The sequence below is a fragment of the Polypterus senegalus genome, chromosome 13, assembly GCF_016835505.1.
Source record: "Polypterus senegalus isolate Bchr_013 chromosome 13, ASM1683550v1, whole genome shotgun sequence".
Lineage (NCBI taxonomy): Eukaryota > Metazoa > Chordata > Cladistia > Polypteriformes > Polypteridae > Polypterus > Polypterus senegalus.
In genome coordinates this window covers 123374093-123386826 of record NC_053166.1, presented here as the reverse complement: position 1 = coordinate 123386826, position 12734 = coordinate 123374093, and the positions used below count along the sequence as shown (strand labels likewise).

Here is a 12734-nt window from a genome sequence, read left to right as displayed (position 1 = left end):
GGTAACCTCTTGTTTTCTTCTTCCAGATGAGCTTCCAAGATGAGCAAGAAGCTGGATTCCTCAGTCACGAGTTTAGCAGTGCTAGCGAGTATGCAAGCAGCAGTGACGATGGAAGCTCTTTGACCTATTCATCCTGCTCAGATATCCCACCTCCTCCACAGAGCCCCCCTCCTCCACCACCCATACAGTTTCATGACTCTATTCCTGTGACTCTGACTCCAGAGCCAAGCCGGAGTCACCTGCCTCCTGTGCCTCCACCTCCTATTAGGGCCTGCCTGCCCTTGGAGCATACTGTGGGCAAATCTCACCATGGCAGCCAAATGCATCAGTCTAATCAAGCCAACCAATCCCATTACCCCACACACCCCAGCGATGCCAAAAGATCCCATCATACTGCACTGTCCAGCCATTCAGGCCAGTCTTATTCTACACACCCTGGTCACAACAATCAACCTTTCTATCCTAAGCAACCGAGAGATGCCAATCAATCCCATCATTCCTCCCATCATACTCACACAAGTCAGTTGCATCACCCCACACACTCTGGTCATGCAAATCAACCCCATCACTCCTTACATGTGAGTCAGCCTCATCAAAGCCATCATCCATCACATCCAAGTCATGGAAGCCAATCCCATCATCCATCACAAACCAATCACCCTAATCCATCCCATCACCCGTCACAACCCAGTCACTCAAACCCTTCCCATCATCCCTCACAACCCAATCACCCTAATACCCCTCATCATACATCACCATCCAGTCACCCTACCCAATCACATCAGTCCTCACCACCAAGTCACGCAAAACATTCCCATCACCCCATACAACCTAGTCACTCTAATCAGTATCAAAGGTCTTCACACTCTGGTCAAGCTGGCCAAACTATCCACACCAGTCAGTCCAATCAGTCCCATCATATCAATAACCAGTCTCCTCACCATACTAGCCACCCCAATCAATCCCATCACCCCAGTCAGACTCGCCAAGTTCCACCACCTCCACCGCCGCCACCCCCACCACCACCCTGCGGACCCCCACCTTTGCCACGTGGTATTCACAGACGTGCTGAGTCAAGTCACATGAGTGTGAAGCGCCTGCGCTGGGAGCAGGTGGAGAACTCAGAAGGGACTATCTGGGGCCAGGTCAGTGTGCTCTGGAATGTTAATGGGGAATATCTGCCATTAGAATTTAGAACGATGATCTTTGGTCATAGGCTGGTCTGGAGTTGTGAGGATGTAATGTCAGGGCAGTTACCCAGGTTGTCTGGGGTCTTTGTGTGTTTAGCATATTATTGTGGGGTGTTGGATATAGAATTAGGGTGTCCAACATTAGAGCTGAACTGGATGTGCTTCCATGAAATGTCTGGAACACAAAACTGCTTTTTACTGGGTCAGAATATTGAAAACACCAGCTTCGAAGAGTCAATAAATAGAACTTTGGAAAGCTAGTCATGCTGGTCTTATTGATCAAATAGCTTGCAAAATAAAAAGGGACTTTTGTAACTGTTATTTTTTTTCCATCTGCAGCTTGGTGAAGATTCAGATTATGACAAGCTGACAGACATGGTGAAATACCTGGACTTGGAGTTGCATTTTGGAACACAGAAAACTACTAGTGAGTGCCAGTGCCTCTGCTTCCAGTAAGAAACCAGAATACAAAGTGAACACTGAGTCAGATACCCATTTTTACATCTTCACTTGTTTATTAAATCAAAGGCATATCCATGTCTAACAGTGTCCAGGCACTCTCATTTATGCTATTTTCAAAGCCGCACAATTGTTGTCAAATTCTCTGGTCTCATACTGATTTCTTTTCTTCCACTTTTCTCCCAGTTTCTCTTCCAGAGTCTGCTTACTTCACTGAGACATTTAAAAAAAAAGATGTGATTGAAATTCTTTCTCGCAAGAAGGCCTATAACACATGTAAGTGACAAGAATTGTTGGGATGGTGCAGCATGTCCCTCTGTGGACTTCTTTAAAAGATGGAAGCTAGCCAGTAATCAAGGTTGTTGATTGGCACTCGGCATTCACGTGTAAGGCTAAGGCAGACCTAAGATATCCAGCTCTCTGTTATAGTATTGCTGTCTTTGTTCTCTGCAGCCATCCTCATTGCTCATTTGAAGCTGTCCCCAACTGAACTGCGGCAAATCCTGTTGACAATGAGCTGTGATCGCTTGGAGCCCCCACACATAAAACAGCTGCTGCTGTATGCCCCTGATGAAGAAGAAATTCATCAATACCAGCAGTACACACAGGATCTCAACAAGCTTAGTGAGCCAGACCAGTTTGTAATGCAGGTAAACTTGCATGTAAAATTAAAATTTGAACCCAGGAAAGGAGACTTACATGAGTAGGCATAGCAGTTAGGCACAGGCTGTCTAATTGATCTTGAAGGTTGTTCCAAGGCCAGTGTCTGGCATGGGCGTTGTTAGTGGTTGCCTAGGGTGCATGTTTATTGTGGGACTGCATAATACAGAACAGCCAAACAAGAGTTGCCTATTTCATATATCTGTAGCTGAGGTCCACAGAGTTTGACCTGGCCAATGGCAGATGCTATTAGTGGTTGCTCAGGGTGCATTTTACTGACTGGGGCATATGGGTAGGGAACTGCCCTGTGGCAATCGGTGTATTGGTGGTGATTGTTTAAAGCAAGTACAGTATTGAGCCATGGCATAAATGATATGGGTAGTTCCTGAGGGTTCATCTCCATGTCTAGTGCACCTATTGACAATACACCGATGCATAACATACATTGGATTCACAAAATATTGAGACATCTTCACTTTCTGCAAACTTTATTGTGTTGTACTGTATATTTAATTTTGAAATGAAGAGCCAAAGCCCACAATTATTGTAAACACCATACAACACCTTTGGAAAGACATGAAGATGGCATATTACAGAAGTAAAATCCCATCTAATCTGCCAAGTAGAATGGGATAAACTGCTCAAATCCAGGTATGCAAAGTTTATAGAGGGTTACCAACAAAGACTCAAAGCTGTAATTTCTGTCAAGGAGCTTCTACAAAGTACCAAATTAAGGGAGAGATTTCAATTTTTGATTTTTAACATATTTCCAAATCTTTCTGACAAACAAATGTTTTCACTTTATCCTTATAGGTAATTGAGTGCAGATTGATAAGCAAGAATGTTAAATGCATCCATTTAAAATTAAATCTACAACAGATCCCTTCAATTCTTAGAGCTTTTTAAAATTTTTTGCACACTTTATTGTGAATATTTTCTAAACCCACTGTAGGTATTATAGATTGTTGCTTAGGAAGTGTCCCTATGGCTGAGAGGCTTTAATGAAGAGCTGTCAAGTGGTATATATTTATGTAAGTGGTTGTTGAGGGTGCATCAACTATAGGGATGTGGAACTGGCCTTGTACCATATGACTGGGATATACAGATGAAGAGCTTGCCCATGGCTTACCTGATTACACAGGCACACACTGCAGGTAGTTTTGTTTTGGCAAATGTACATCAATTGTATATCACCTCAGGACTCAACCAGTATAAGTGCCATGTTTTTGTGGCTTAATATCATATTTGAGGAACTGATCTATGGTATAGTAGGTCCCCTAAGGTGTGATTCTTTGATGAAGGCACTTGAATGCTGTATAGGTCCAGTGACCTGTGAGACCTTTAAAGCTCCTTCCATTTTGACTGTGTAATGTTGAAGGTGAAGCTCTCAATCCCCATAGAGGGATGCAGTGGTATTCACTCACTTGTGCATAGGGAATGGAGTTATAAAGCTATTCCACATTTTGAGGAAGAAATGTTGCCCCATCCCTAATGTTAGTATGACCATGTAGGATGTTAAATGCACTACAGCTGGTACTGCTTGCGCCAATCATTAGGGCTATGAAAAAGGTACCAATTTGTTTTCTAACAAAAGTAGGATACTTTTTAATGCACTGAGTTTAATATACAGTACATTCAGATAGAGAAAATTTGAAAATTTAATATGGCAGAGAGGGGGCACTGTTGTACATCTCCATACATGTCATTCTACCCACAGATGCTTTCAGTGCCCGAATACAAAGTGCGTCTTCGCAGCCTCCTTTTCAAGACAACACTTCAGGAGAGGACAGATGAGATGAGGGCAGCTTATGAGTGCATTTACAATGCCTCCCTGGAGCTGAAGAGCAGCAAAAAGTTGGCCAAGATACTAGAGGTAAAGTATTCAAGGGGTTCATTCTATGAAAACGGACACATGGGTTTAATTCCAGAACCTGGGATGACTTGCATTATCTTCACATTTTTTGAAGTTAAAACTTTTCCAGATTGCAGAAGGATGACATTCTTTAAAATGGGGTTTCAATTACGTTGGAGACTCTAATGAATCATAATGTTCTGACCAAAAGTGTTAGTGTGCCTAGTTGTCTGATCCACTGTCATGTTGGACCAATTTATGTTTAGGTTTCTGTTAACCAGTTAATGTCGATATGCTGGCTTCCCTATTATTGCTAGGATGAAGAGATCAATCGAGAGTCTCCGTAGTCTTATTTACTCATTCTAAATGTCTACTTTCTGCTCTGCCCAAACAGTTTGTCTTGGCAATGGGCAATTACCTCAACAATGGGCAGCCGAAAACCACTAAGACAACTGGATTCAAGATTAACTTCCTCACTGAGGTAAGTAACAGGATCAGCCGACAGGACAGGACAAGCCAAAGGACAGGACTTTCTGCAGGTTGGTCTTCCTGCTCAATTTCTTTGGCACTGCTTATGTTCTAATCATGTGGCACAGTTGGCTTTAGATAGATAGATAGATAGATAGATAGATAGATAGATAGATAGATAGATAGATAGATAGATAGATATGAAAGGCAGTATAGATAGATAGATAGATAGATAGATAGATAGATAGATACTTTATTAATCCCAAGGGGAAATTCACATAATCCAGCAGCAGTATACTGATACAAAGAAACAATATTAAATTAAATAGTAATAAAAATGAAAAGAATAAAAATAAAATTAATGTTAGCATTTACTCATTTTCATTTTCAAATTTACAAATTTTCTCATTTAAAAGAGACCTCATGGTTTTAGGTGGCTGAGAGAGATCTCTGAGTACTCACATTTTGCTTTTCAGCTCAGCACAACCAAGACCGTGGATGGAAAGTCAACCTTTCTGCATATTCTTGCCAAGTCATTGGGACAGCACTTCCCAGAGCTGCTTGACTTTGCTAAAGATCTGCCCACTGTTCAATTGGCAGCTAAAGGTGAGTGTGGCTGTGAGTATGCTACCCATGTTTTAGGACTGAATTATTCATTATTCAGCAATTAAACCTTAGATTAGATCCTACGTGGGGTATTCTCTGTCTGGAGGATGCACAGATCTCTCTGTGCTCACATTTGTTTCCTCTTGAGTGTGTAGTTAAGGTGAGTATTGATCTAAATAGGTCTGATGGAAATTAAGTTGTCTGAGAGAGAGTATCCTGTCACAGTGACAGACTGGCACTCTAGCTTGCTTCATGCCAGCACAGGCTCTAACTCCCTGCAACACTTGTAAAAACAAAAATGCTGAAAATGAATGGATGGTTCAGTCTTGTGATAAATACATCTGTAAATGTGCATTTTCAAATAAGCCCCCAAGTGGTATAGCACATTTTTTGATTTTGGTAAAAATCCATCTTTGTTGAGAACTTCCAAATTGAACAAATTGTCTCTATTTAGTCTCTGTGACTTTGGATTGCTCCTGCTTTTACTTTTCTAATCAGGAGATTTGTTTTTAGAAGACTGTAGTTGATTACATTCCATCCAGGTTGGATTATACTCTATATCTGACACTATCAAGATAGGAACTTGCAGCTTTTTTTTGGAAACAATACTTTCCCAAAACTGAAGGATGCCTTTTTTTTTTAAAAGGCGGTGGGATTCGTATGTAAAGTAAAAGGACCACTGTGTTTGGAAATGAAGCCTAGTGTTAGAATAAGGATCATTTGTCTAAATGAATAATGAACTGTAACATAACATAAAAAAGCAAACCCTATATGTAGTGCTGTACGAATAAAAATAGTATCCATTTTTAGGAAAAAAGCAATTTTATTAATGGATTCCACATCCAATCTCATTAAGATTTTGGCTCTATGCTATTAATGGACCCCAAGAAACTACAAGCATTGTTAGAAAATAGACGCTGTTTTGTTTGTGGACTACCTGTAATATGTAATATAGAAGGCCTCTTTAATAATTTAGAAGCCTAATCATTAGGATGTGGATCCTGTCTTGTGTACAAACTCAGAATAATTTCAACACCCCTCCCATTGGGATGTGGGCCTTGTCCAGTGCAAAAGCGTAATCGTTAGGTTTTGGACCCTGTTTTATTAATGACATCCATATAAGTTGGGCCCTTTTCTTTAGCCTGTTGACCCAATTTTATTATTTTAGCTCTTTATAAACCAGAAACCCCTTTAGGAGGATGTGGACTCAATTTTGTTAATGGGCCTCATACAGTGGATTCAGAAAGTTCAGACCCCTTCACTTTTTACACATTTTCATATGTGGCAGCCTTGTACTAAAATCATTTAAATGCTTTTCCCCCACATCAAGTAATACTCAATACCCCAGAATGACAAAACAAAAACAAGATTTTAAAAATGTTTGCAAAATGACTAAAAATGTCAATATTGAACTAACACATTGACACGAGTATTCAGACCCTTTCCTCAGTTCTTTGTTGATGTACCTTTGGCAGTGATTACAAACTGTAGTATTCTTGAGTATGAAGACAATCTTCGCTCACTTGGATTTGGGGATTTTCTGCCATTCATCTCTTCAGATCATCTCAGGTCAGGTTTGATGGAAACAATCAGTGGGCAGCTATTATCAGATCTCTCCGGAGATGTTCAGTTGGGTTTAAATTCGAGTTCAGGCAGGGAAGCTCAACAACATTAACAGAGTTGTCCGGAAGCCACTCATGTGTTGCCTTTTCTTTGTGCTTGGGGTCATTGTCCTGTTGGAAGGCTTACTTTTGGCCCAGTCTGGAGCAGATTTTCATTAATGACATCTCTGTACTTAGCTCTCTTCAGCTTTTTCTCAGCCCTGACTTGTCTCATAGTCTCTGCTGCTAAAAACAACCCTACAACATAATATGGCCACCACAATGCTTTACCATTAGAATTGCATTACACATATAATGATTGGTCCCTAATTTTCTCCAAACAGGTTGATAATCTTGGTTACATCACACCAGACAATCTTCTCTCTAAGTCTTTAGAGTACCAGAGTGGTGCTTTGACACAATCTTGTTTCCATGTTTTGCAGGAAAATCCTTCAGGCTCATGGCCTGGTTTTGCTCTGTTACATATTGTCAGCTGTAGGACCTCATATCGATAAGTGGGTAACCTAATTGAGTACAATTGAATTGACCACAGCTGGAATCCAAACAAGGTGCAGAATCATCTCAGTGATGACAAATAGAATGGAATCCACCTGAGCCAAATTCAAGTGTCATGGCAAAGAGGCTGAATACTTGTGTTAATGTGATGTTTCTGATTTTGTTTTTTATTTATTTGCAAAAAAAATCCAAAATTCTGTTTTTGCTTTGTTATTCTGGAATATTGAGTGTTGTTTGAAGTTGGGGAACATGAATTTAAATGCTTATACTACAAGGGTACAATATAACAAAATGTGAAAAAAGTTGACAGGCCTGAATGCTCTCTACATTACGTCCACCATAAATTTATAATTCCTGTTGTCAGTAGGCGTGTTTTTTATTTATGGATGACATAATTTTAGAATCCCCCATTAGGATGTGGACTCGGTTTCATTAATGAAGTTTGTGTAATGCTGAAACCCAGTTGTTAGGTTATGGGTCCTTTTTTAAAATAGAATAGAACATCCATTTGCATATACAATAAATCTCTTTGTTAGAATAAGTATCTTGTTATTACATAGGAGAAACTGTTTTGTTAACTGACCTCATATTATTTGGAAACCTCTTTTAATGTATAGGCACTGCTGTGTTAGTGAGTCCCAGGTAGCAGAGGTTTCCATTATTAAGAGAAGGTTCTCGTTCTTTTAATGGACGTAGTGTTCTGATGAAATGTAGAAGCCTAATTTAGCGATGTTATTAATAGACTCCAATTTAGAAGCTGATCCTGTAACTAGTATGTGGGCCTTATTTTAATGTAGAAGCTCTGTTGTTAGGATGTGAGTCCCCCATTTAATTCATCAGCTGCACCTCCCAATAAGATAGAGAGAACCTGCATTTAGTATATAGTTTATAGCTGCTTTTGTTTTTCTAGTTTTTGTATTATAGTTTTTATTTTTTAGAACTATATTTGGCTTTTGTTTTTGCTTTTTTATGTTTTATAGTTGCTTTTGTTTTATGTAGAATTGCCTTTGTTAAACTATTGGCCCTTTTAATTTAAAGAACCCATTGCAGTGCGTAAAACATTTATTAAGAAGTGGCTAATTATTAAGTTCCTTGTTACTTGGAAACCTCCTAGGTATAGTAGGTTTTATTAATGGATCCCATACAATGCTGTCACCCTGCAGCTTTGAAGTTTGCATTATTTGATACTGAGCCTTTTCAGTTCAGATCAAAGTTTCTTAAGTTTAGTCTCAGTGGCCCCCTCTTCCTGCAGGTGTTTTTTTCCAACCAATTTCTGCTTTTAATTAGACTCCAACCGTAAATAAGCAAACAGTTATTTCCTAGTTTATATGTTTTGGAGTCAAAATTTCAAATTATAAAACTGAGTTGTGTTGGAATGTAAGCATTTATTTATGTTACTTAAGGATAATTTACTGTTTTGTATTTTGTTTATCAAGAGTTACATTCCACTGTGACAGATAGGGCGCGCTATCGCTCCCTTGAACCCCTGTCCAAGACTCCAAACACCAGGAAAAAGTCCAAATGTTGACTTTATTTTTATGCCACAATGCATAAAGCACCCTCTCCTCCACTATGCTCATTAAATACACAATCTCAATCACAATAAACAATCCTCCACTCTCAGACGCGTCGCCACCCTTCCACCCAGCTCAGATCGCCGTCTGGGAGCTCCCACAGTCCTTTTATTCTCCCTGACCCGGAAGTGTTCCCAATCCCCAGACCATGTGATTCTTTATCACTACCGGGTCAGGTACAAGTTCTTTTCTTCACCCCGGAAGTATGTCACTTCTGCCGTCGCTCTTCCTATGACGCACTTCCGGGTTATAGGGCACATATGACTCCTTGCCCCTCCCTGCAGCTCCCTCTTGCGGCCCCTGTGGTATCCAGCAGGGTTGTGGATGAAAACTCCATTGTCCAGGATTCCCTGCTGGTCTTCGGGGCACCTCCATACTGCAGGGAGGGCTCCATCTGGCGGCCTAGGGTATTGGCCGGGATAACAATACCACACCACTTTTCTAAATGTATAGCTTCTATTTGTTAATGAGCACACTAACAGGTATGACAGTGAAGTAGCTGCAGCCTTTTAGCATTCAGTGGCATTTGCCCCACTCATCATTGTTATTATTAGTTTACGATTATGGGAGAAAACATCACAATAAACAATATGATTTAACAGGAAAATGACAGAAGAGTGTTAAGCATTTAAAACTTTGAGAATTCTAGAGATTTCTAAATTACTTATACATTTTAATCTCAGACTACTGTGCCTTTATGAGTATATAATAAGAAAAGAAAAAAGACCAGATAATTGAAGAATGACATCAGTTGGAGAAAACTGACTTACTGATTGGGAAACTGAAAACCTGCTACCACTCTGATCCTCAGGACTGAACTTGAGAGCTTCTGGTTTAGATGTATTTCACGTTTTATTGAAGGCCGTGTTATGATATGGGCTCTCTGGGTCTTGTTTTAAGTGGAAGCTTCTTGTTTTGATGTTGTTCTGCTCTTAGGGTGTGAATGTGAACCCTGTATTACGGTATGTGGCGGCTGAGGACACTGCTGCCTAAAGTTTCTTTGTCAGCATGTATATCTACTTTTATACCTTATTTTCCATCTGCCTTCTCCAGTTAATCAAAGAACAATCACAGCTGACCTTCATGACCTTCACACAACCATCCAAGATATCCGAACAGCCTGCCAGAGCATGGTCACCACAGCAGAGGACCGCTTCACCAATGTCATGAGTGTATCCTTCTAAGTAATTATTAACCCACAAGCTATATCCTACGACATCCAACCTTTTGTTTTTTTCCAACGACACTACAGTTATTTTCTTGACAGACAGCACCCAGGGGTTTCTGGAGAACACACATCCCACTATCCAGTCTTTGGACTCCTTGCAACAGCGTGCCATTGAGGAATTTAGCAAGGTGGCCTCATTTTTTGGGGAGGATGGGAAGTCCACCACTACAGAGGCCTTCTTTGGCATCTTTGCAGAGTTCATAAGCAAGTTTGAGGTGAAGCCCCTGCTAGTTTGTGCCAGCCAGATATTGTAGGAGTGTTTGTATGAACTCAATGTGGTTTCCTTCTCTAGCTTCATCGGTTTCTTTTTGTTTTCCAGAGGGTGGTCAATGAGATTCAGATGTCTGAGGCCCAGCGCAGCCCTCGCATGGTGTCCCCATTGGCCTGGTGACCTTCTGCACATGCCCATTTCATTGCCAAAATCAGCACCAAGCCTGCTTTAGCAAATTGCTTCTCTGAGAAGAACAAGATAGAGGAAGAGGATGGATGAAGATAGAAGACAAAGATAAGGAAGAAGGAGTTGTGAAGTTGTTCGGGATGCAACATGCTGACAGCTGTGTTCACCAAACACATACACATGCACACAGACACACAAATACACAACACACAGGGATCAGTGGCCAAAGTCTTGAAATAAGCAGAATATGAAGTGCTGCTTGCTTAAGACACAGTAGGGCCACACTCTGGGGTCACATATGGCTACTAATGTGCCCAGTGTGCTGGCTGATTGGTGTGAATTCTGTAAAGTATGTCAGATTGACAATGTGAAGGGTGCTATGTGAACTCATGTTGTCATTGATAACAGCAGTGGTAGGCTCCTGTGTGCTCTTCTGAGCATGGTTGCTGCAGCTTGGATCTCATTTTTCGACTGGTTACATTAGGCACTGGCTGGCCATGTCTCTTTGTCATTTTAGACTCATCTGGGCAGCTTCTCTTTACCAAACACGATCGAAATGCACCAAAGTGGACGGCCTTCATGTGAATGCCCCTGTGGGTGATGGTCCTGTGGGAGCTGACCATAAGGGAATCTCTTTAGACTTAAGTGGGCAATTAATAAAGGTGCTTTGAGGGACACTGACCTCCTTGATTTGTGCTGTTGCCGTCACCAACGGATTCCAGTGACAGCATGCATACACATGAAATACAGAGCCACATGTTTAAATATTAGCACAAAGAAGGAAACGTGAGCACACTCGCTTAGTAGAAATGCATGCGCACATACATCTCATACAAATGCTCTTTTCCCCACAGGATTACACAAGCACACATGGGATCAGGTGACTACACATTCGGACATGTATCCTTGCCAAAATACAAATGGCTTTTGTGTAGCACACGACAGCACATACCCAAATACCGACCCAGGGGACCTCAGCATAAAGTGCATGTATTCGGAACTGCTGACCTCTACACCTAAATACACGTTAGACTTTGAATGCCTGTAATCATTTAAGCAAGAAGAGGTCAGCGGAGCATCACATACCCACGTATAGAAATTTAATCTCATAATGCTGACCCATTGTGCACTGGTGTAGTGCACACTAGGCTCTCAGGTTGGGCTCTCCCTCCCTGTGCTGAACTCAATCTGTGCACCTCTGACAACTGGTCAAATGTCCCTTTCATACGAACCACAGAAGGGGTATCTCAAGCTTTCTGAGTACATGACGGCAAACGTTCCCTTTCTGCCAGCAGCATGCTCTTTTCTCGTGAGGCGTGGGCCTCTAGGGTGATATTTTTCTGACAAGAACAAAGTCCAGGCATCATGGATGGGTGAGCACCTGCCAAGCCTCACTGAACATTGGGATCACGAAACCCTGATTTCAGGCTTGTGTCTGTGGGTGGACTGCAATGGCCTCTGCTCTGTCTGTTGTGCGGTGACGAGCGCTTATATGGTTTGTATCATGTATATTGCAGCGAATGCAACCAATAAAATCCTTGTATAATGCAACACATGCTTCTGTCTTGTGCCAAGATGGTTGGTGGGCAAAACCAGTGACAATGGGAGGATTTGTGGCACTTCCTAAGGTTGCAGCATGGGAAATACGGTTTCTGACTTGGCAAAACTCAAAGGATAAACTGAGACTGACATTCCAGAGCTGAGAATGAAAAAGTGTGAGTAAAGTGTGAGATATTGTGCAGGAGGTGAGAAACCAGAGAAATGAGTAATGTGTGACAAGAGTAAGGTGGAGGTATGGGGATTAAAGACAGAGGCCTCTGGAGTAAAGTTAGATCCAATGTGTGGAGTGAGAGGAGATAATGTGTGGGGTATATGGTGTGGACAGAGAGAGTGAATGTGGAATAAAATAAAATGTGAAAAGTGAAGTGTGACTGACCCTTGAGGAAGAGAGAACAACAAGAGCATGTAAGAAAGTGTAACACGTGAGAGAAAGCGAAACAGAGTATGAAGCAATATATAACACATCACTAGGAGTGAAAGATGTTTGAGTAAAACTAGAGAGTATTAGTGATACCTGTAAAGAGTGACGGTGTGGAGAGTAAAGAGTGACTTAAAGTAAGAAAGCAGGGTGCATGGAGTAATATGTAACACTGTGGGAAGGTGAGGGATGTAGGGCACATCAA

General features: G+C 41.2%; 1 protein-coding gene across 2 annotated transcripts in view; it reads left to right on the top strand.

Moving 5' to 3' along the window:
* The window catches only part of grid2ipa (glutamate receptor, ionotropic, delta 2 (Grid2) interacting protein, a), a 39812-nt gene extending 27715 nt beyond the window's left edge, over positions 1-12097 (top strand). For both annotated transcript variants that reach the window (XM_039775475.1, XM_039775477.1), the window contains 10 exons: positions 27-1145; positions 1530-1617; positions 1836-1925; positions 2103-2299; positions 4027-4182; positions 4556-4642; positions 5106-5235; positions 9980-10098; positions 10205-10369; positions 10474-12097. In XM_039775475.1, coding sequence (XP_039631409.1) covers positions 27-1145; positions 1530-1617; positions 1836-1925; positions 2103-2299; positions 4027-4182; positions 4556-4642; positions 5106-5235; positions 9980-10098; positions 10205-10369; positions 10474-10545 — 2223 coding nt within the window. In that variant the 3' untranslated portion in view covers positions 10546-12097. The remainder of the gene's footprint in view (positions 1-26; positions 1146-1529; positions 1618-1835; positions 1926-2102; positions 2300-4026; positions 4183-4555; positions 4643-5105; positions 5236-9979; positions 10099-10204; positions 10370-10473) is intronic.
* Positions 12098-12734: the final 637 nt, after the last annotated feature.